The sequence below is a fragment of the Pieris napi genome, chromosome 11 (assembly GCF_905475465.1).
Source record: "Pieris napi chromosome 11, ilPieNapi1.2, whole genome shotgun sequence".
NCBI classification, from domain to species: domain Eukaryota; kingdom Metazoa; phylum Arthropoda; class Insecta; order Lepidoptera; family Pieridae; genus Pieris; species Pieris napi.
In genome coordinates this window covers 10,012,501-10,037,916 of record NC_062244.1, presented here as the reverse complement: position 1 = coordinate 10,037,916, position 25,416 = coordinate 10,012,501, and the positions used below count along the sequence as shown (strand labels likewise).

The 25,416-nt window shown below is 34.0% G+C and overlaps 2 protein-coding genes across 2 annotated transcripts in view; one reads left to right on the top strand and one right to left on the bottom strand.

Moving 5' to 3' along the window:
* The first annotated feature begins 1,128 nt into the window (after nucleotides 1-1,128).
* On the top strand, nucleotides 1,129-22,562 carry LOC125054085. The gene is made up of 21 exons (XM_047655760.1): nucleotides 1,129-1,150; nucleotides 1,218-1,426; nucleotides 1,735-1,890; nucleotides 2,519-2,702; nucleotides 9,218-9,378; nucleotides 9,681-9,812; nucleotides 10,074-10,253; nucleotides 10,323-10,694; nucleotides 10,779-11,619; nucleotides 11,694-11,818; nucleotides 12,041-12,199; nucleotides 12,395-12,573; nucleotides 12,648-12,780; nucleotides 12,862-12,976; nucleotides 14,948-15,022; nucleotides 15,100-15,227; nucleotides 17,844-18,038; nucleotides 19,184-19,388; nucleotides 20,070-20,221; nucleotides 21,136-21,345; nucleotides 21,840-22,562. The coding sequence occupies exons 1-21, from the start codon at nucleotides 1,129-1,131 to the stop codon at nucleotides 22,017-22,019; spliced, it is 4,113 nt and encodes a 1,370-aa protein (XP_047511716.1). The 3' UTR covers nucleotides 22,020-22,562.
* Nucleotides 22,563-22,586: 24 nt separating this feature from the next.
* LOC125053889 (stress response protein NST1-like) overlaps nucleotides 22,587-25,416 on the bottom strand; it is a 3,766-nt gene continuing 936 nt past the window's right edge. Inside the window, exons 2-4 of the mRNA XM_047655497.1 lie at nucleotides 25,056-25,305; nucleotides 24,170-24,316; nucleotides 22,587-22,769 (exon numbers count right to left, since the gene is read on the bottom strand). Coding sequence (XP_047511453.1) covers nucleotides 22,708-22,769; nucleotides 24,170-24,316; nucleotides 25,056-25,305 — 459 coding nt within the window. The 3' untranslated portion in view covers nucleotides 22,587-22,707. The remainder of the gene's footprint in view (nucleotides 22,770-24,169; nucleotides 24,317-25,055; nucleotides 25,306-25,416) is intronic.

Below are 25,416 nucleotides of genomic sequence, written 5' to 3'. Positions count from 1 at the left end.
ACACTTTTCAACAAAAACACATCTTTTCTCATGTTACTAGCCTAGGGATTCTGTAGCCAATCCCGGCAAAACAATATTTATTACCTAACCTGCTTTAAAAAAGAATCAAATAGACACAGGAATAGGTTTGCTCAATACCACATTGAGGGTTCACTAACTGTTCAACAACGACTGATAAAGTTACTTAATTGATAAACTCTCGATTAACAAGCCAGGTTAAACATACAACGGAAATGACTAATATTTTCTTTTAAAAAGCACACCGTAGGTAATCGGTAAATCAGTGCTCATATCGGATTGGAGTCAAGGCGTGTCTAAGTTACAACTGTGACTTTTCTTTTACTGTACTTTTAAAGATATTGCTTAGTGCAGTTTAAACTGAGCACACGTTTGGATTGTTGAATACGATTTTCACCTGTTCAATATGAATATATAGGCGTTCGGTAAGTGCTTCGAAAACACCTAAAATAAAACAAATTTCAGCTTCTTCCAAATATTAGTGCTGTTCAGTGTAGTTATCATAGATTTTTAAATTTGGTTATTTTTGGAGAATACCCAATATCTACATTATTTTTGAGACTTTTTGGCCTTGGGGTTCAAGTGCACAGGCGCTTACTAAAGATTTAAGTTGGCGTCTGGTAGATGGTACCGGTGGTCCCAGAGCTGGTGCTTTCCTGGCTCAACGAAAAGGTACACTGCCACAGGGACAAAACTTTTTAAAATTGTTTTGATTTTATTTTTAATAATGTTTAATTATTTTTATTATTACTTTGTAGGTTAAGAAAGTTGTAAATACTGTTATTGTAATTGTGTTGTAAATGTAATCAATAAAAGCTTATATGATATTAGTATAATGTTAATTATTAGAATACTTAGGTATTAAATTTATCAGTATTATACTGTGTTTATTTTGGAACTACTAAAGCTACTTAATGTTCTATGACTCCTGGATAGAGGCAGAGGGCCTCCATAGTCAGTTTCATCGCGTTCGGTCTTAGCATTTTACCTCGCTCCAAGTCTTTTCTTGGAACGGCCACGCTTTTGCTTTCCCTGTGGGTTCCAAACAAGCGCATACTAAAACTAAATATACCTTAAATATTATCTGTTTTATATCAAATAATTCATGTTATGCATGCAAAAAAACTACAAAGTGAGTAGAGTTTTTAGTCTTGGTCTGCGGTCTTATTTATTGAGGATGAACCATTTTTGATTTCTAGCTCTAGGAGCTATACCAGCATCAGACCTTCGTCAGTGGGTGCGAGCGGGGCAAGAAGGCAAGCTGGAACGAGCCGTGCTCAACGGTCAGGGGCGGCGCCTTTTATCAGAAGCGGAAAGTTTGCCCTTGTCAAGATACCTTATTAATTTGATAAATAAATGTGAAGCTTTGCACGCTGCTGTTGAGACAGGATCGCTGCTTGATTTACAGGTGAGTTTTTTTAATAATTTGGGAGTGGAATTTTATACATTTTACTAGCCTAAATAAGGTTAAAAAAAATCACGTAAAACAGATATTTTCGAGTTCATAATATTAGAACCGTACAAAGCGAAATGATATCTACTATGTTTAAATTGACTTAATAAAATACGCATAAGTAGGTATTTATGAGTGTAACATACATTTTACTCATCCATTCTTCACGTTGCTTCAGCTTCCACGTTGTTACGATAGTTTAAAATTAAGTTGCACTTTTTTAATGTCAAAAAAGCAAAGGAGTTGACTTTACCACCTTATAGGAACTACTGGAGTCTGACTACAATCGCAACAAGTTATCATCGTGCTGTGATGACGCGGGTGTCGGTCTATTGCATAAAGCTGTGTACTACAACTACACGGATATTGTGGAGTATCTTGCTAAATATTATCCACATCTGGTCCACCAGAAGGATTCCGTGAGTTAATAATTTATAAGTTGTGACTTGCTACGTCGCACATTGCTACGGCGTAGAATGCTACGTCGTAGACATCAGAGATTAATATCGTCACGTAAGGTGATTCAAGGTGTTGTAACTTGATTGTCGACTTATTATTTAAGGTTATTGTGCAAATTTAATTATGTATATATACGTATATATAATATAATTATATTTAATTATATATATATGAAAGGTAGGCTATCTGTTTGATCGATTGCTTCAATAAAAGAGCGTATTAATTCTTAAAAGGCCGGCAATGCACTTGCGAGCCCTCTGGTAATGTGAGTTTCTATAGGCAGTATTACTTTATATCAGATGACCTTCCTGCCCATTTGCCCCTTGTGATATAACAAAAAAAAAACAAATCTATGACTATTTTTACCGATTACCTTTATACGACTGTAGGATGGTGTAGGGGTTGACGATCTGATCCATCCCATATCTAATCCTTTATCCCTCCTAAGAGAAAAAAACTTACCTCTGTTTAACTTTATAGTACCTTCAAGTAGGGTCAGTCTCTTTTTTACAAAGCTCTCAGGACCAAAGTAAACGCATTAAATAAAATCCTTAGCCATAGACAGTAGACTATAATATAGATGTTTAGGAAGGTCGGATAGCCCTTCACTACACGGCAGCGTGTCGTGATGAGGCGCAATTGTCCGCACTACTCCTGGGCGCGGGGGCGGCGAGGGGCGCGCGGGACGCAGCCGGGCATACGTTGGCCCACTATCGTACTGCTCGCACTCAGCTCACGCTGCCCGTTGCTGTCGACATGCCGACGCGACCTGGTAAGTCCTAAACTACCAAAATATTTATAAATTTTTAGTGCAACTAGATTTAGTTTTTGAACTTTGAATAGACGTTTAAACTAAAATTTAAATTTAACCTAATAAGTAGTTCAAAGTGCTTGAGTTGTTTGAACATAAGTGTGTATGTCTTGTAAATACAGCGATGTAAAAACGAGGATGAAGATATAAATAAATAAATAAAATATATACTAAGTTTAAGTTTTAATTTAATACAATTGCTACCGATTTTATTATATAAGTTAATTATTATGAAACATTTAAATAAATTTGTAATTGAAAGTTTTTGTGTCGTTGTGGAAAAATTTTACGAGATTTATTTGTTTCATTGAATAAATACCTTTTTGGAATGGTGATCGGACTCCTGTCATCCGAACAAAAATTATCTATGTTTTGTATCCTTGGGAATATGCGAGACCAATTATCCTATCTTAAAATATATAATGCTTATAACATCTGAATACCTTCACAAAATTCAATTGTTATTTAATTTTTTTCGGAATCAAAATCGGAAAACTTATCTGTTTATCTTTTTCAATCATTAGGTACACCAAATATATGTATCCGGAACTCATATTTGACTGACAGTTAAACAAGCCTCCTTCACAATTAAATCGAGTCTAGTCCGAGAATAGTCATTACAATTCCAAAATAATATTCCAAAAAAAACAGTTCCTAATTTCAGGTAGTTATACCAATTTGATATTATTTATACATCAATATTTCTGTCAAACTTAATTTCTAATCAAACCCAATTATTTGTAAATGAATCCAAAAATAAAATATGACGCAAGAAACTTTATCACCACTTAGTTGCGTGTGACACAAAGTGACCAGTTATATAAGCTTCCCTTACAACCTGCCAATTAAGGGCCTATATTATTTTAATGCCCTATTGTTATCCCATATTTCTAAATATAATATATATCTACTCGTAGATTGTATAGATCGCTTGCACCGGGGAACAAAGTCGTAAAGGCAAAATCTCTTTTTTTTTTTCAGGAAAAATAAATGAAGCCATGCTTACTAGGATACTAAGTAATTACATATACAAGTATATATATCGAATGACAGCAAATTTCTGGACGATTTAAACGTTATATGTATTTAGTGTAATTTTAAGTAATTTATCTAATTAGACTGAAGATCAAAAGCATTTTATGATTGTTTCACTGTTTAAACATAATTACGGACGATTCACGATACAGTAACCGCACATTACGACGGCACATTTTGACGAATGTCTAGAACGTAATAATATATTACCACTCTTTTTGCGGAAATAATATGACGTTGGTAAAATAGATAGCACTCTTAATTTGTTTTTAAACTGTCACATTAACTTTTATGATTATTTGGTAGAATTACAATGTAAACTAAAACTATTTTTTCGGTTGTTGCGATCTATTTCAGGGAAGTAAAATAAGGTATTCGAGTACTATTAACAATCTGCAAAAAATTATTTGCGTAGAATAATAACATCTTCGTGTTCTTTTATAATATTTTAAAGAAAGCAAAAGTCGATGTTAAATAAAATAATTTATAATAATAATATATATCTATACATACTTCTTACTGATTTTTTAAGTAGGCGATTAAGAAGAAATTACATTGAAACCTATAAATTCCTTACTTGAATGTTCCGGGAATTGAGAAACTCTTTTTTTTTAAGTAAAACCACACTTTTGAGGGGTAGCTCTTTATAACTGAAGAGCACTCAATATAATACAAATTCCCTAAAAAACTTACTCCCAAACCGAAAAGCTGACTGGAATAGGCTTCAGGAAAGTAGAATTAACACACATTTAACTCTTTTAAGAATAGGTTGAATAATTAACCAAATCCGCAAAGTGTTTATCTCGAAATAATAATAATATATACTCTCAAAATTCACTACCGTTTCAAGATACTACGGGATGTCATGCATATTACTAGATACATATATATTATATACAGATATAATATTTTGAAAATAGCTATGTTACTCAGGGATAAACATCTAAATTGTGAGAGAATTTACGAAATAGTTCCAGTCGTTTTTAATTTAATTCTATACAAACATACAAATCTTTTCTCTGTAAATTTGTCAATATTCATTAATATTTTGTGATCTATCAGAAGAATTGTGATCCTTTAACAATTTAATACACTGTTTTCGATAAGCGTCCGTCAAATTGCGATATGACGTTTTAAGAAATCACATTAACCTTACAGCTGTTAGGTGTTATAACCCCAAAACGTTCGACGTGTAGACAAATAAAAGGCTTGGCTCCAAGGTGGGGTGAAATCGCGTGGTCATGTACATTTTTACACCAGCCCCACCTTACCATTCTTTCATACCTAATTACTTAAAACCACAAAATATTAGACATGTTGTTTAATTACTTATTTAATGCGATAACTTTATCATGAAATCACTTCAGGTGTTTCAGTATTATGGTAATCTTCAACGTTTTTGAATACACGCAAACTTGTTGCTTCTACGAAGTAACTTTTGATTCGGCTTAATATAGTCTTGAATACTCTTGAATGATTTGAACGTGTCACAATGTTCGTTCCCATACTCCTGCGAAACGGCTCGACCGGTTCTTATGAATTTTTTATGCATATTCAGTAATTCTGAAAATCGGCTACTGTCTATCTTTCAAACCCCTAAGTGATTAGGTGTGTCCACCCCAAAAAAATACTCTTATTTTTTGGATAGCATTCAAAATTACATACAACCCCTAATTTTCACCTTTCTACGATCAATTTATATTTTTTATTATTGTAGATAGTTATTTTTATTGAACTTAAAAAATGATCCTAGCAATAATATACATAGCAAAACAACGTTTTCCGGATCAGTTAGTATTTTTATAGAAATATAGAATACACAATTTAATTGTTATTTATACATTGGGTCACGGCAATGTTTTAGACCCTGTTAGCCGTCTATGACTAAAACTTTAATAATTTTCCTTCACCTGGGTTCACCCAGGAAGAGTAAATAATACTCCAAAGACATCACGAATTAAACAAAAGCGTAACAAACCCATTATATGCTATTTTTAATAGATGAGTGGTTTTCGATATGAATGAAACAAAGATCATCTTCTAGGATAATTGTATGCTAATTTGTTTTCGCAGTAAGAAGCAACTCCATCCTAATAATAATCTTGGAAAGTAGTAAATATGTATATTAATTACCAATTGTTTAGAAATCGAATTTTAATATTTTTGTATTTCTTTATACTTACATACAAGAAAGAATGGCCAAAAACTAATAACTCTTCTTAAGTAACATAGTATTTTAAAAGAAAGGAACAGCGTGAATATATCTTTTTAATCAAATTAAAAACATTATCTATCGTATTCGGCCTAAAAAAAATCCCCTACGAGTCTGTTACTTTAGAAAAGTTATTAGGTTTTGGCCATTGTTTCGATTGGCATCATAAAAGTAGGGGTGTTATTTTTTTAATTTAAGCCGGTTCGATTTCCAGACGAGGCAAGTAGTTTTTAAAAAATCTTTGAATGCAGAATTACTAACTTTTAAAAATAACATAAAGTCTTCTTTTAGTAAAATACCCTATCTGCGATATTTAAGGTACTTTTCCTTCATGTCTCATAACTTTGGGACGCCCTGTATTATATATATTTTTGTTAAAAATATTTTTCCTTTACCTCTCTCTGCTGGTGCGATAAGGCTGTAAATATACTTTACAGCCTTATGGTAGTATACTCAGATATGTACAGTTATTAATGACCTTAAGGGACACCTCAAACGTCGTCGAAGTTTTTATCAGCTGTAAAGAATAATCTGGAGTAAAATTTACGGCATCTGGTTTTTTTTGTTTATTTATATTTATTACATATAAAATAACAATAATCTTTGAAAATATTACTCCCCATATTACTCTAGGAGCATTTGAAAAGTCATATAAATTTCGGAAATTTCATATATTTTTTATCATAATATTTTTATTTGTTACCATTTATAATGAACGGCTATAATGTACAACGGTAATATTTAGTAACATTATGTAAAAAAACAAGTTGCCGTACATTATTCTCTGATCTTACAGCAGTAAGAACTTGATAAATCCTGAAATTTCGATAAATATTTAATTACACAAATATTAACTATAATATTTGGACGGCATAATTATAAAACATTATTGTCCGTGTTAAATAATATTTTGAACATGTTGCCGTACATTTTACAATGACCTTAGGGTATATGGGTGTAGGGGTAGGGTTCCGACCCTTGGCGTTCGACCGCTCCGCTGGAAATATGTACGGCGTTTACGGGTAAAGTATCTGTATATGTGTCCAAAAGGAATGACACAAATGCCGTACAGTAATAAATGACCTATATTGCTTCTGCAACTGTCGTCGAATTAAAAATTTGCGCCGACTTCCGGCACCATCACTTTTGTACGGCACTAGGTTTTCGACATTTATTTTTAATCATCTATATACTTATAACAAAGCCGTACATTAATAATTAGTCGAAATTGCCCCATTGTACCTGAGAAAGTCCATTCACTCACGTACTCACATGTACCGCTCAGAAATGACGGCATAGTGCTCAGAGCTATTTTCAGATATAGTAACAGCCTTCTAAGCGTAATTCAGGTTGGGTCATTTCACAGGTATTTTTTGTTCATGGGCTTGTGGTCTATAGATTTCCAATGGATCGATAAAGCATTACTGCCGGAATTAGTCACTGAACTTTATTGTACTGACGGACGTAATTATAATTGACATGTCCTACATACACATGGATCGATGTTTGTATGTCATTAAACATTAATAAATGTCTTTCATTAAACCTTGGAAGTGTCAACTTATTTGGGTCTTATAAATTTTAATTCTCATGAAGCATATTTGTTGTGTCGTTTTTTTGTGTTCGCTCGAATTAAAATGGTTTTGCAAAATTAATCTTTTTAATATGGCGTTTCTTGCTGATGTTTTAAAATAAAAAGTTTTACATTTTATAAAACTCATTTATAAGATTTTTCTTTTTAAAAACCTTATAAATTTTGATACGCATGTCTGTTCCGTGTAAGCGATAAAGAATGTATCTTTTTATCTTACCCGCATGAGGGTATCTGTTACTCCTATAAATGTTATGGTAATAAATATAAAACTTTACAGTCGTATAACATACAGGACAACATTGGATGATTTTTTTTTCCACTTGGAAAGAGACTGCAAAGGACAGTAGTCACCTTTACTATGTTATCCATCTAAAAATAAAATAAAATAAATTATGTTTATTATGGAACATAAGATACATGTATCACGTCATTAAATTTGAATTTGTAGGCATCCCTTCTCATCGGCAAGGAAGACAGATGGTGTAGGCCGAGAGAAAAAGCAGAATCAAACAACACTTATTTTAAAACAAATATCGCAAATTAATTAGAGGTAGCCTGTCTAGCACTAGTCCCAGGCCCTTTTATCAACTAGATAATCGTTGACTTTATAGTAAGCCTTTTTACACAGCTTTTCTTTAATACATTTCTTAAATTTATTGAAAGGCAGAGATAAAAGAGCCTCTGGGATTTTATTAAAGAAGTGTATTCCTTTCCCCAAAAACATCGCAAACTAACCTGAAAATAACTTTTATTGTTAGTTCAATCGTTCTTTATTCATGATTTAAAAACGTTGTTTTCGTGATTTTTTTTATACGTTTAAAGATTGCGTATCATCAGCGCTTTCAAATAAAACTTTAAACATTCTAAGTAAACCATTATCAGTACCATTAATCTACACCATTTCTATTTTAGACCCAACCACAACCCATTTACGCACCAATAACTCCCATGTCTCCTATCGACAGCCGATTTGCCTTGAACTTTTATATCGATTCGATTTTCTAGAAAAATTCTTTACAATTGGTCATACGATGTTTAATGTTTAGCTTCACGTGACTCATAGGTTTTGGTAACATTATTATTATTTGCTATATAAACACAAATTATGTGAGGGCCAGCGGTGAATCCCAAAAAAAACAAAATGTATTTAAATTACTAGTAGGTACAATAATTGAGACTTAACTAAATATGAAAATTGAATCGGCTCGATAGGAGATGCACGATCAATAATCTATATTATAGACTTATTACTAGTTGAGAATTGACCGGTCCGATGAGAGGTATCCGATCAAAAGCTGTTGGTATCTGTTGTCCATTTCCTTTTATAACGGTGTTGCGTCAAAGGGGTACAGGTATAGGTTATGCGGGGCAAAAGGAGTGCAAAGGATATGTAACACACATTTAAATATCAATACAAGGTGTATTATTTATTTTGATTATAAGTAAATAAAATGAAACAAAATTTTTAAACAATTTTATTATAAATAAGCCACTAAAACCTCGAATCAATGGATTCTAATTCTAAATTGAACTAATTTTTTAATAAATGTATAAATAATTAGTTAAAAATTCTAATATTAATTAATAAATACATTATCTTCAAATTGATTTCTAAAAAAGGTTCCATGATTACAGGTATGGTAATAAAGCGGCATAACATTCGAATATGGTGTCACGAATGCGACATGGGGCGCCTCCAGCGCGTGATATGGGAGGGCCAGGGCTCCAGGCTTCTGAGCGAAGTATCAAGCCAGCCAATTGTAAAGAAGTTCTTGGAAACCGTGCCATATATGATGGTAATACCTTAAACCTACAAAAATGTACAAGTCAGTAAACATAGGCTGTTGAATCAGAGAAAATATCTATTACTATACTTATATTGTTTACAATATGGATATATAAGTCATTGTATACATCTATACAGCAATAATTATAATATTACATTTTTCCTCCAACTATTTTAGATTATTTATTAAGTATATTAATATATAAGATGGTGACAAGATATTTTTAGCATAATCGAGTCATTTACTAGATTTAATAGTGAGGTGCCTAATTAGATATTTATTGAAAAAGTTACTTTATTTTCTATTTACAGAATACAATTAAGGATATACACAATGCAGTGATTCAAAACGATTTGGAGAATGTTATTAGATTAACAAGTAGCCCTGTACCGCCGCAGATTTTATCTAGCAAGGACCCAAATAATATGACTGTATTTCATAAAGTATGTTTATTATATACATACTTTATTATGTATACATTAATGAGTAATTAATAGTTCTATACAAAATGGTAAAAACCCGAATGTATTGTTGGCCAGCCAAGATATGCGCCGTGACTTGTATTGCTACATTGAATGCACTTTTGACACCCTAGTTCACATTCAATGTGTGATAAAGGGGCTGTCAAATAAGCTTTCCTAATAAAATTTATTTACAATATTCCTTAGAAAGAAAGCAATAGTACATGTAATTAAATATTTTAGGCAGCTGGATTAGGACACTGCGGTATTTTAAATTACATAGTCGAAAGATATCCACAAGGTATAAATGAAATAGATAATGAAGGACGCACACCTTTACACTACGCTGCTATTGTGAAAGATGATAAACACACATTCAACACAATGATTGGTTTTGGCGCAGATGAAGGGGCTGTTGATAATGTGAGTAACACTGTTACAGCACCGTTTCAACATAATTCTAATAATATAAACGATTAATATTTTTTTCAGAGAAATAAAACCCCTGCTTATTACTTGAATAGACCTCAGGAGATAGACAAACGCAATCTAAAGGTTTTACCTGAAGCACCTAGAACGCCATCAAGTGCTTACCCAGCGTCATGGGATTGGAAAATCTTAGATACGGACTACACAGCTGAACTGAATAAGAAACCTAGAAGAAAGAACTTCAAAACTTCATCTGAAAACATTTCTTCTAAAAATACTCTTTCAGAAAGTACGGAAAATATAAATAATATGAAAAATAGTAGCACTCATGAAATGATAAACAGTTTACCAGAATTAAATGATAAACATGAAACCATACAAGAAGAAAAAAATAATAACATAACTGAAAATATTGTTTTACAAGAAAATGAACAGGTAAGCATTGCATGTATCATAATCATAATTAAATTCATTTGCAATGCTTCATAACCATCTGCATGATTATTTTTTCCGTTGTAGGTTTCTGAACACATTGACCACGAAGCATGTTTTGTAGAAAATCAAGCCAACAAAGAAAATACTAGTGGTGATAATAAGATCGAAGACACTTTGAAAGAAACGAGTAACGGTGAATCACGACCGAATAGTCAAAATGGTCTGGATCAACAAAATGAACATACTCATTTAGAACAACCAGAGAAAGAAGAAAATTTAGAAAATAATATTGAACTAGCTAACGATTTAAATACCGCTATAACTAAATCAGAGCCTGTATTTAACAGCGAGGTTTTAAATCGAGAATCAACTCCACATCCAGTACTGCCAGCCTCACCAATATTTAAAGGTACTGATAATGCTGATACTCATGACCAAATCAACCAAGAAGATAACAATGAAGATGAATCTTGTACACAAAAAGATGTAATAGAAAATAAAAATCCTGAAAACATGCCTGAAAGTACTCATTCTCAGGAAGGTAATGTTAAAAAGCATGATGATGACCATATATCAAAAAGCGATATAGAAAGTAATCAACCAAATGACAGTTTTGAGGATATTAATGTTGTCCAAAAGGAAGTAGAACCTGATAAACTTCTAATTGTGAATGAAGCTACTGTTAATGAGACTACTGCTAATGAGATCCAAAATAAAATGGAATACGATCATTCGGTTGAAGAGGTTACGACTGTTTCGGATGATGAAGGTAATACAAAAGTTGATAGCATTGAAGATGATGACGATGTACAAGTGCAGGATAACACACAAACAGAACACAATGACACATATTTTCAAAAGGAACTACACAAAAATGGGAGTGCGATCAGGAGTGACAGAGTTCCTTCTGGCACCTCACATAAAATCTAAACATATTTTTTCTTAGAATTAATTACAAAGGGTCCCTACTTGTTTATTATTTTTGTTTTACAACTTAAGGAAACAACGGACGTAATAGTCAAGAAAGTCTCATAGAGGGTATTGTGAGTAGCGAAGCGGAAAAAGACTCGCAAGATGCAAGTGTAATAAAAGGAAATTCCGTACACGGCGACCGGCTCGTTATTGTGAGTATAATACTATTTATTAGGATATAGAGCAGTTGAAAGGTAACAACCAAATAATAATGTGTTGTTTACAAAAGCATCATTGTAGCACAATTGTAGTCACAACACCCTATAATTTGCGAGCTTCTTAGAATGTACTGTTTCAAACGTAGAATGCGACTGCCTTATGTCTGTGATATACCGTTTATGGACTTAGTTATTTCATTGTACTTTATTTAACAGGATAATCAAATAGACCCAGAAGTAACTGAATTAATAAACACAGTCAATTTAGAAATGTTAGCGACATTAGTACTGAACGGAGAAGGATCAAGACTTATCGGCAGATATTCAGATAATTTAGAACTGCAAGCGTTTTTGGAAAATGTACCATCTTATATGGTAAGAAAACATGAATTTATAAATTAAACTTATTAAATGCATGCAATCGTAAATTTGTTACATGAGCCATCATCGAGAGATTTCTTTTACACGAAAGTGATACTGTAGTTTAGAGTGTGACACATTATACTGCTATTGATAAATTATACTTGTGTTCAGTATTAATCAGGATCTAAAAAAAATCATTTGTTCTAGCACAAAATTAATAAAGTACACTTAGCAGCTAAAGAAGGAAGTATAAGAGAACTTCAAGCGGCACTAGACAGACGGAAATTTGCCATAGCTCGTGATCCGATTTCGGCAAATGGAGCCACGCCTCTACATGTAGCCACTGTATTCGGGAAAACAAATATTATTAAATATTTAGGAGGAAGGTAAGCTACAAACTAGGTTGTACGAATCGATAAACATCTTCATAATTTAATATGTCATTATATTTGTGTTTAAGATTTCCTGAAACGTTATCGGCAGTGGATTTTGAAGGACGCACAGCATTACACTACGCAGCTGTCTTACCAGATAATGGCCATTACTATAACCTATTACAACAACTTGGTTCAAATTCTAAGGACTTAGATGATGTAAGATTTTATACTATGTATATAAAACTTTTAAAATTATTTTTAACAAAATTTATTCGTCATTTACGATATCTACTACAGAATGGAAGATCCGCGGATGATTACTACAGGAACCCAAGCTTATTACCATTTAGTCAGCTTTTAAGTGATTTTGGTATAAGTGACGACGAGATCAAAGAAATGTTCTCAGATCAAGGTATGTTTTCATTAATAATATATTATGAAGTCATAATTTTTACCTCATTTTTTATTTATATTTTTAATTCTTTTCTATTATATCGTGGGTAGTGCCGGATGATCGTGTCTCAAGTCGACGAAATCTGGATATGCCGGAAGTTCTAGACACATTAGATCGATGTTACCATCTTCTGACATCAGCTAAATCAACACGTGCGCCATTATCAGCTTCATCTAATAAGGCAACACCACCACTTGTCCTTGGAAGATTCTTAAAGAAATCAATATTTGAATCAATTAAACATCGCATTACAAAACTTGACCATGATCTATTCGATGTTATATGGCCAGCCGTTAAAAAAATTCCAGAAACTCGAAATGTAATACAAACAGTTGAGGAAGATTTTCCCGGTGGTGTAACAGCACCGGATTATTATGTCTATGATGTGTTTAATGAATTTTTGACACCATTAATTAAGGATCTACATAATATAAATATCTCGTATGAACTTCCTTTTCATCCACCATCCGACTTTATTAAAAATACATCAGCACTACTAACTGCAGCATCTGAACCGTTAGTTGAATTAAACGTCGATGCACACGATGAATTTGTACTTTCTGGAAATATAGAGTGTTCAAGAAATATCAAGGGATTTGAATTACCTCTTAATATTAAAATTGGCAAACTAGAAAGTATTGAAAGGATTATAACCACGATACTGATGAACACAGAGTTTTCAAAAGTTATTGAACAATTAAGTCCTGAATCTAATCAAAAAGGTGGTAGTTATTACACCCTAAACGAAGTCTTGGAAAAACCATCCGAAATCTGTGCTCTTTTAGCTGCATCGGGGCTGCTAATTGCTCTTTGCGAACGTGAAGAAATTGATGACTTTAATCGGTTACATGGCAAACATTGGCCTTATGGACGTGGAGTGTATCTAAGTGACGATAAAACTGTCGCTGTGTGGATTAATGTTCACGACCATATCAGAGTTGTAGTTTCCACTCCTACAGATACCCCTGGGGAAATAGGTCTAGCTTTTAGCAAGATATCCTACATCATGAAATATCTTCACGATAAACTAGACTTCGTTTGGCATGAGAAATTTGGCCATTTATCAAGTCGACCAACATTTTTAGGTTCGGGAATCCGATTAAGTCTTATTATAAACTTTCCTGGTTTATCGAGAGACGCTGATAATATAAAACATCTATGCGCAATGAGGGGTTTACAATACCGGGAGACTCTGAGCACTGGAATAGCTAGAATTAGCAACTACCAATGTTTGAGTGTTACTGAAACAGTCTGTTTTAATGATTTCGCTACAGCGACATCAAATCTTCTTCATCTCGAAAGAGATTTATCATTACACAATTCAGCTCAAATTGCGACGATGCTTAGCAATATATTTAGAAGGAAAAGAAGTAGTCTTGCAGATATAGATATAGATGAAAAACATTAATTTTAAATGCAGCATATTTTAGAGTAGCATGGCCCTATAAATTAAAAATTAGTTTATAGTTATTACTTTTGGAAAGGCACAGGTGTATAGAAGTATTAGTCATGGAGGTCTACATAGCTTAGGTCAGTACTACATATTAAATATTTACCATTGTGAGTGGCGTGTTTCTGAACACTTCAGGACGACGTGTTTGCTAAACGATCACGCTTTTACACGAAGTAGTATATAGCTTAAACAAAGCTCAACGCACTCACTATAGCACAGGACACCTTTGTCTTTCCAATCGAGCTTTGTTTTAGTAAGTACAAACGAATGAACGTCAAATGCGAAGGTGACAAAATATCAAAGGTTAATGTTTTATTTTGTATAAATACCCATTTAAAAAACTTCATAAAAGCCTATATTAAATTGTTTCTCAACTTCCGATATTCGATTTTCCTCAGTGACGTTTCATGAATAAAAACACCTGCCAACGGTATTATTACGTCGAAGGTCACGTTGAATAATTGATCAATTTACAGGCATTAACCACGCGAACAACGGCCAGTTGGACATTCCCATCTTTCAAACAGAAGAAGGCAGATACCTCGCAAAGTGTAAGCGTTTATAAATAATATGGAGAGCTCTCATGCTTTTGATAAACGGGAAGTTGATGTGGAAACTGTGTTTTCAGCTCTCGGCGATCCTTTGATAAAAGGGCTGACCGAAGTGGCTAATGTTAAGCCGAAGGATCCGATCGCGTTTCTCGCTACCTTTTTGCATAATTTCCCCGATCACGAAAAGCCTCAATTAGGTACTCAGGTACGTTAATAGTTAATCGTTTAGCAAATGCATTTGTTATTGTGTTAACTGTGAAACGATTATGTGCTCGCCACTATAAGTAGTTATTTACTTGTTTGTTTTAAATAATTTACAGCTCCATTCTCGATCGATTGTAATGAAATATGCATAGAGTAACTGAATATTTTTGAGGTCACAAAAGTTAATTTTTAATCAAGTTATATTTCAATATTCTACCGTACCTTTTCATAAACGGAGAGATCATTTATGCTTTTGATAGTCAGAGTCTTAATTCGACAATTTTTGTTCAAATGGATCCCGAGTCTAATTGATCGGTTAATTGTAACTAAGCGCTCTTTTACAAGCGAGATTTCAACTATTAGGAAGTCGTGATCACATTGGTGTGTATCTTCACTTTCCTGGTGACGCTTGTCCAATTTTTTTTAAATTATAAAGTTCACAAAAAAGTGTGTGACTTTACATGAATTACAATCTAGCCTAAACAATAATTATGGCTAATAAGTAATATTGTGTTGACTTAATTTTCTACAAAACTAATAAGTAGCTTAAACTAAGGTAATGTTCATTAACAGTCTTAATAAAGCTTTATTTAATTCCATGCATAGTACATATTTAACAATACAATTTGGTGCTTATTAGACTATAATAGTCATTAACAGTTGTTACGCTTGTATGAATTATTTGATTAGTAATTATAAATTCTATTTTGTAATTATTATTTTTTAATTAATTTATTGTTTGATTATTTATTTTATTTTAACATAATTATTATTTTTATAATATTAATGCATGGACCCCATTCGGGTAAACGCCTCCCCCAAGGAATTCCATCCGCGCCAACTTCCACCCGCGCATGCTACAATTTCGTCTGCCCATCTAAAGGTGGGAACTGACCAACGTTACGAGGTGTAATGTAACATGTAATGTAATGTTACACAGCGAGCATTCGTGCACTCAGTACGTCGTGTTACGGGGAAACCAGCGAGCAACGAGCCGCTCGTTGCTCCCTTTAAGTGCTCCACCCGGCTGTCGGTTTTTTGGCGAATCCTTTGAGTGGTACGCGGTTCGGTCAGTACGCTCTTTGTCAAACGTCGTCCCGAGCGCACGCGCGTCGCGATTAATCACACGTCAATCAATCAAACATGGAGTGGAACAAAGAAAAATCTCTGTATTTTTCTATAAAATGGAAGAAACGAGGAAGTGTTGTGCAACCCAGCTCATCCAGAGCAAATAAATTCAACAGTTCTTCAAAATCGATCGGAGACATGCGTACAAAGTTTTTATACTGTCCAGTAATCATTTGGTTTTTCAAAGTTGCTATCAATGACAAACCACCATGTATGACACATATGTATGCCTCTGTTTTTAAATAAGTTTGATCTCCAGTAACGTTTTTTTTTCTTCTTAATTTGTATGAAACAATAATTAAGTAGAATCAAAGATACCAACGCGTCCTCGCTGTCGGCCATCTCGTGAACACTGGCGGCGAAAGCGGAGCACAGACGTTTGACGAGCATGTTACGCCGATTTTAAAACACAGCGTAACATGCTCGATGCGTTAAGGTGGGAACTGACCAAAGTTACGAGGTGTAATGTAGCATTCGCATCGATCGTGTTACGCATCGAGCATGTTACGCTGTGTTCTAAAATCGGCGTAACATACTCGTCAAAACTCTGTGCTCAACTTTCGCCGCCAGTGTTCACGAGATGTGATAGTGATAATGTTGATATCTTTCATTCTATTTAATTATTGTTTCATCCAAATTAAGAAGAAGAAAAAATGTTACTGGACATAAAACTTATTTAAAAACACAGGCGTATGAGGTGGTTTGTTATTGATTGCAATATTAAAAACCAAATGATTACTGGACAGTATAAAAACTTTGTACGCAGGTCTCGATTTTGAAGAACTGTTGAATTTAATTGGACCAAAAGTACTTAAAAAAGACACAATTTATATAAAATCATAATCATGATCACTCGCGACGTGCGACGCGTAATTACTGAACCGCGTAACAGTCAAAGGATTCGCCAAAAAACCGACATCCGGGTGGAGCACTCAAAGCGAGCAACGAGCGGCTCGTTGCTCGCTGGTTTCCCCGTAACACGACGTACTGACTGCACGAATGCTCGCTGTGTAACATTACATTACATGTTACATTACACGTCGTAACGTTGGTCAGTTCCCACCTTTACAAGCTCGATGCGAATGCTACATTACACATCGTAACTTTGGTCAGTTCCCACCTTTATTAGTCTTAGTGTTCTTTAATGATTAGACACTATGTTCGTGTGTCCGAGATACCGCACTTGCACTTATATTCTCTACAGTAGGTTTTTTAACACAAAAGGTTTAGTTCTCTTTAGGCGTTTTATTCTCGTTGTATGAAGAAGTTTATTGCGTCAGCTTTGACATAATAGCTATGTCAAAGCTGAGCTGTAGCGTGTGTAATGAGTAATAGGTATAAGTGAGCTTAGGCAAACCGTTTCGCCGTATTTAGGACTGTATCCACATTAAGATCCTTATGGATCTTTCATTTTTAAAATACCATGGTGCATGGTACTTGTCCAATGGAAACGATATCTTTAAAACCTTTCATAAGACTTTCGTTTTAGGAATCAAACACGTTGATAACAAACGAGCCTCCTGAGTACGAGAACCAAACAGCACCAGATGAATTAAAAAAACCGTATAGTAGTATACAAAGCGCAAGAAACCGACCAATTGGACCCATTGAAGTTATAACTGTCGATCCTCTACAGGCAGCCAGTCCCGATGTACCGGAAGTGGCTCCAAGTAGTGCTGAGAGAGTAGGTTTATTGTAAAGGATAGGCCAATATTTGAGTTAATACATTTTATATTTAGGGACTAATTTAAGGAAATAAAATTAATGAATAAATAATGCGGCTGTGTATAAAAAAAGGTCTAAGCGATAGTTCTTTTGGTTTATACAAATAAAATCTTATTTATATTTTTTTTATTTAAGAAGGCCTACATTACTAGAGGGTAGATTAAAAAGTAGTAGGTACAATAGTTTCATTACTTTTTATCGGATTGTATTGCGTTCGTTCATCCAAAACAAATTGTCATAAATGTATGAAAAACACATTTTAACCTTGCAAAGTGTATTCTCTTTTAAATTAGTAAAGATATCAAAATGTCTTTAATATTAATATAAATTTCGGTTCTTAAACTTGCTTGACCTATTTTTAGGAATTTTTCATATATAATCTGTATAAGGATATATCGTATACTTCATACCGCTCAATGAAATTAATACGGATGAAGTCGCAAGTCGCTAGTAAAGAGATATAATTAAACCAAACGTAATGGATTATTATTTTTATTCTAAGTGGAGTTTGTGTTTTGGATAAGCTTATAATATAAACAATTATGTTACACGGAAGGATAAAGACAAGGAAGAATTGGCTATTTGATACCCTCTTCATTCCTTTCATCTTTGTAGCTTATAACATGGACAAAAGTTCTTAATTTTAAATTGTTACAATACAAGTTTTTTTAATTGTTATAAATTATACATAGCAAGTGATGATATTAATTTAACAATTGTTTAATATAATCTAAAGTCGCAGGTCAATAAAGATGCCATGCATTATATAATAACGACCTTATCTTGGCCTCTAATATAATGTTAATTAGACAAAATAACACATAGAATAAGACATTTCATGATAAGCAGCTCCCGTAACCAATACGAGTATGCCCATTTTTTTCGTATTTTGTCGTATCTCCCAGGAACACCTCCACTGGAAGTTGATTCCACAGCTCGGTTCACAAAGACAAGTGACTGGAGAAGCGGACTGTGGAATACTTCCAGTAATATAAATAGTACAGTCGGGTTGACTCTCCATTCTATCTATGTTGAAGTCGCACGATTTATTGTATAATATATTTACTATGTAAAGTAAAGTTATATTCATTTGTGTATTGCTAGGATGAACATGGCCAATCAATGCTGCACTTTGCAGCTGCGCGAACGCATACAAACAATGCTTTATTTCAACTATTACAAGAGACTGACGTAAGCATTGGCTACCGAGATGAGTTGTATAGAACGGCAAGAGATATCTCTATACAGGCTAATGTTTTGGAAAATACTGGGGAAATTGATCGCTTCGTACTACACTTGGCTGCTAGAGGTAAAATGTTTTTCAAACTATAGTTCAAGTATTTAGTAAAACGTTACATTCAACTATTATTATTTTGAATAATAAAAGTATGTTCTGGAGTGGCATACAAAATAGTAATAGTTAAGTGAAATAAAAATAAATCAGTGGACCTATTTGGTCTGGGCCTCAGATTTCTGAATCTGTTTCATCATCATTTTTCAATTTAATAGTCAAGCAGATGATCAGACGAGCCGACGACTTTTTGGGTCTAATGACATGTCGGTTTCCTCAAGATGTTTTCCTTCAACGTTCGAGCGAATGTTAAATGCGCACATTGAAAGAAAGTCCATTGGTGCACAGCCGGGTATCGAACTTACGACCTCAGGGATGAGAGTCGCACGCTAAAGCCACTAGGCTAACACTGTTCAGTTATTAGTTATTATTATACAAATAATGTTTCTGATACAAATAGAAAACTATGTTAAAATTGTTATTTTAATAGAAAATTAATCAGTTAACGCAGCGTTAGTTTGGTTCGATTGATAAAAAAAACAAAAACCAGTTATAAATAAAAGAGAAATAATATGAAATACTTTGTTTATGATGTAGAATGGTCTGAGAAACTGTATCTAAACAAAATATACTGCGAATCATGAAGGAATAGTCTTGTTCCAAAGCAGTTTACATATCTTACCTTAAATTGTTCCTCAGGAAACACTAATAAAATAATGGAGCTGCTCCTCCAAGGATATGACCACATACTGGACGTGGTGGATGAGGAAGGAGTTCCCATTAATGAGGTGATCTCCCAACGGGGTGACAGTGAAATGTCCAGTTTAATTGCTTCAATACCTACGTTTGAGGTAACTTACTCAAAACAAGCGAACAAATCTACGAACACCATTGTATATTTAAATGAAATCCACTGAGGCAATTGTATTAATAATCTATTTCAAACTATAAGAAACTAAACCATATACCATAACGTGGAAGAACCGAATTGAAAGTGTCTGCTGAAGTACCTACATATATACAGATAGTGTCAATTTAAATTTACACTTGATAGGCAGTTCGGGCAAAGCATATATCAAATATGATATTCGGTAATAAATAATATACATATATATTAGATATTAGATATAACATTAAATAACTGTGCCATCATTAAGGCGCAACAGAAACGATTCTTCTACCTACTTCTCTCTCTTTAATCGTTAGTCACCTAGAGCGGACTATTAAGCGGAATTCCTAAAAGGATAAAAAAGCTAATTTATAATTTACAATAATTGACGTTTCAAGTGCTTTTTCCTTTGAGTATTAAGCCAGAATTCTGGCTTAATAATTCTGGCTTAATACTCAAAGGCTTTTTCACTTCGAGATGACATAGAAAAACGAGTTCAGCATTACGTACAGACCCGAGCTATAACGCAAGTTCGGTACATCGACAGCAAACAACGTATATGGCGAGAGAACATAGAGGTATTTGCTAAAGCGGCTAATAAATGGACTACCCAGTCAGATGTTAGATAGCCTATGGTTAACTAACATACAAAATGTGAAAAACTACATTTATATGTATTTTTCGCGTTCCTAAGCAAGACTGCTATGGTTACATTTATACAAACCACAGCGGTCTTCTAATGTAACATTTTATTAAGTATATTATTCTGTAAAATAAATAAATTAAAAGAAAAACATATTGTCAGGGAGACACTATATCTGGTTTATTCTTAGAATATGTAGTAATTACCTATTCATTTTATTAAAAATTCAAAAGGAGTCCCGAGAACGTCTTCACGTTGCTGTAAGACGCGGGGATTTATCAGAAGTACGTGAAATACTCTCAGCGGAAGGCGGAAAGACACTTGCGCGTGCGCAGAATTCGTACGGCAGGACACCGTTACATGTTGCTGTGTTAGCGCAGAATGAGGAAATCGTTGAATACTTGGCGGAAATTTTCCCAGGGCTTTTGAAAATTGGAGATAATGTAAGTTGTTTTAGAACGACTTCTTCAGCTATAGTTCTGACCTTCGTGCAACATAAATTATTATTCGATTCTTAGCGAAATATAACGTACAATAGACGCAAAAATATGTCCATTTTATAGCCTAGAGCGGTATTTCCCAATCCGACTAAGAATTTGCCGACTAAGAAATACAACAAATGCTCTAAACGTCTCCGGTTAGCACAACATGTATCTATTATTTGATAATATTAATTAATGTTTTTACATATTATAAGACTACTTTTTTTTTTATTGAGTAAGATTTACAGCTTATTACTAACTTACTTACTAAATACAATGTTCTTTTACGCCATTAAATTAATCTTTACAAATAGTGTTTATATACCATATATTCAACAAACTCCATATATTTTATAATATTTAGAATAACCTCATTCTCTACCAACATTTGTCGAAATAATTAATCCACTGAAGACTACATATTTTATTGAAACATATTCTTGGTATTTTTATAGTTAGAACGCACACCATTACATTACGCGATGGGTGTAGAAAAAATGGAATCACTCAGTCGAATATTAACAAGAGCCGGAGCCAAACGCGTACTGAAGGACCTAAAGGGCCGGCAACCTACCTACTACTACATGAACAAATCTGACATACTGAGGCTTAAGGAAGAGGAAGAAATGTATTAAAAAAACAGAGAAAGCTTACAACGTAACATTATGTAGATCACACCCGAATGAGTTCTATCGAAGTTTGCAGTGATGTCACAATGTCTGTGATATGTTGAAATTGGAATTACTATTGAATTTCATGGTAACCTTGCTGGTGATTTGATCTGGTGACCTTTTGGAACTAAAGCATTTTTTCCTAGTGAAGAATAATAATCATTCGTTAACATTTATATGTGGCCATGTCTACTTATCTAACAGGAAAATTTATCAATAAAACAGACACAAAAATATGCCTGCTTTAAGAAACTTCGCCGTTACGTGGTTTCGAGTTAAAAAAAGATCAAACTACTAAAAACTGTTAAACAAATGCTTTCCTATTATATCTTCGTAAGAATATTGTTACCAACATACAAACGATTAAAATGTATTTCGTATGCACATATAATGTAGACTCACAGGAACAAAAAAAAATTGTTAATTGTAGTAAAAAAACATAGTATTTTTCAATATTTAGTAATATATTGGGGACCCTGTACTTTTTAATCTTCTTAGAATAAAACAATTTTCATTACAATAAATTGTTTAATTTATCTAAAACAAAAAACATAATAAAGCTGTGCAAACAATTCTGAAAATTTAATGGCGATTTCAAAAATTCTCCACGATACAAAACATTATACTAATTTAATATTAAAGTGTTATTAAATCAAGTAGGTGACTGCCAGGGAATTGGATTTATGTACATTTGCGAAACAGATCCTCTCATACCTGCAAAAATAATAATGGCTACAAAATTCATTTTCGAATACAAACAAATGAAAGATAATTTGCTAAGTAGAACTATCAATCACATCTTTTCTTCACATATGTGGTAAGAATGTCTCAATTTATCTCATAATATGTAAAAAATTATAAACCGTCCGTTTTGTTTTTTACCGACTTCTAAAAAGTTTTCCATCTTGCGTAAAATTGTATGTTGCTGTATTTCCCGATTACTGGCCAACTTCATATAATTTTAGTTGACCTGTCCTAGGATTTACTTATTTTCAAGGTCAAATTTACAACACGAAAACACAAATAAAGATTTGAAAAATATTAAATATTGTATAAGCGGTGTAAGGACAATGAATATCATATGTCTACGTAATTGCCTTTATAGTAAGTTATGGAAATGACGAACTGGAAGCAAAACGCATAAAGCCGGGTCCACATTTGTAGCATTTCGGTGTATCGTATCTCCGTTGCGTGGCTTCGGCGCGTATCATGATCGTTAGTTTGGACGCAAAATGATACCCGTTTATGATACATGCCGTATCGGATACGGCCCGATCCGCACTAAGCGCGTATCTTGATACACCTCGTATCCGATACCCGTATCACGATCGGTGGTATGGACGTATTTTGATACTGTATCACGATACTGTATCGCGATACGATACTTGATACACCCCGAACCATCCTGTGTCGGTTTTTTCGCGATCATCAAAGGGAATACACAACATCAATGGGTAATATGCGAGTGAAATTTTTGTATTTTCCGCTGGTATGCTGAAATTTTAAATCTCTCATCCATGGTATTCCACCATGTTTGTTTCGGTTTCTAAACACTTTCAGCGCCGTCTACGTCGGGATTTAACTTTTTTTGAAATACTATTAATGATAATATAACAGGCGCTAGTCACCGCCAAACTGTGAGCAATTGCTGGCATGGCTAAACCGTTTGGGAACGAAGACATGACTGAACCGTACGAGAAGGGAAAGGTGCACTGAAAGACACGCGCATCAGGATACATCGGAAGAAAAGTAAAGCGTCTATATTTGTAAAGTTAAAGCCGATACACTGACATGATACAGCATTTGATAAGTATGGACGCGCTTTTTACAAGATACGCCTTAAAAATACGACATGGACAAAATGAGCGTCCATATTTATGATACAAATACTAGATACGATACGACTGATCGTGATACGTCAACATGCTACAAATGTGGACCCGGCTTAAAACAGAACCGGCTGGAGGTTCTTGCCCACATATCCTAGGCTGTAGCCCCTAGCGATTATGATTTTAGAACATGTAGTCGATTAAAGCTTTGTCTACCAACAGGTACTGTTGGTACCAAATTGAGTTGAAACGCTGAAGTTATTAGTGTTATTAGGTTTCGCATACTTAGTTCTCCCTGGTTAAGTGGAACCGGCAACGGTTTGTTCCTGCTGGTACGTAGCCAATCTCTGTAAGCTCTTTCGCCTTGTACACGCCGACGCTGCTCCTCAATGGCCTCCCGAGCGGCTCGACGCTCTGCTTTAGTTTTCATTGCTAAAATTTTTGCAGTTTAGAACAACTTTAGTCGCAAAAGGCTCATCACATAAAAAAGAAACATGATGGATAAAGTGCAAGAATCTTATAAAAATCAACCTCAATCTGAAATAATTAAAAAAAACTAAAAAATCTCACGCATTCATGAATTGCGATGCAATACAAGAGGATAGGATATGATTATGTAGAAGAGTTTCAAAAGATGTTAGGGAGGTAGCCAATCGTATTGAGTCGGTCCGCCTATTACAACTTAATGGCGAAGATTCTAAACAAATGGCCTAAGAAAGATGATGAATTTCCAAATAGTATCTATTAAATTCATAGTTATAAGGAACTGAAAATTTAAATTCATTTTTAAGATAAGTGGGAGTTTTGGAATTGAAAAGCATTGAGTATTGAAGTTGAAGGAGATGAGCGACACGTCTGAGTCGAATAGATAACCACCGAGCTGTCTGCGGAATTTAGACACATGGTCCCTAAGACCAAATAAAAAACGTATGCAAAAATTCTGCAGGCAATCAATTTAGTCAAGCAGCTCTTCATTCAAATCAGATTCATAATTTTTTTATGTACTAGCATATACTTATTATTTAGGCTGTATAGAAACCATGACTACCGCTGGCGTAACATTCACTAGGGACCAAAACAAAATTTTGTTTCAGTGGAAGCTGGTCTATTCTAAAGAAAATCAGTATTACACCCAGATATAAACCTTTTACGAACATACGCTACTACTTACATTTCATTTCTTCTTCCTTTCTCCTTACCCATGAAGCAAATTTCTCTTCCTTCTCACGTTGGCGCCGATTGCGTTCTTCTTCAACGCGTTCGCTTTCGCGAAACTTGCGCATTATCGCCTCCGCCTTTTGTCGCTCAACTTGAATCCGCTTCCGTTCTAACCATTTTTTATATGACTCTTCTCGTTGTTCAAGCGTTGTAGTCGGTGCTGTTTGATTCTTTAATTTCTCGAGACGTAATTTCTCCCGTTTCTGTATGTCAAGGTGGTATATGTTCTTTATTCATAATTAAAATACGGACTTTTAACAGACGGCAAAAGTACGTATTTTAGTTAAAACAATAATTGTAACTAGTATGGTATA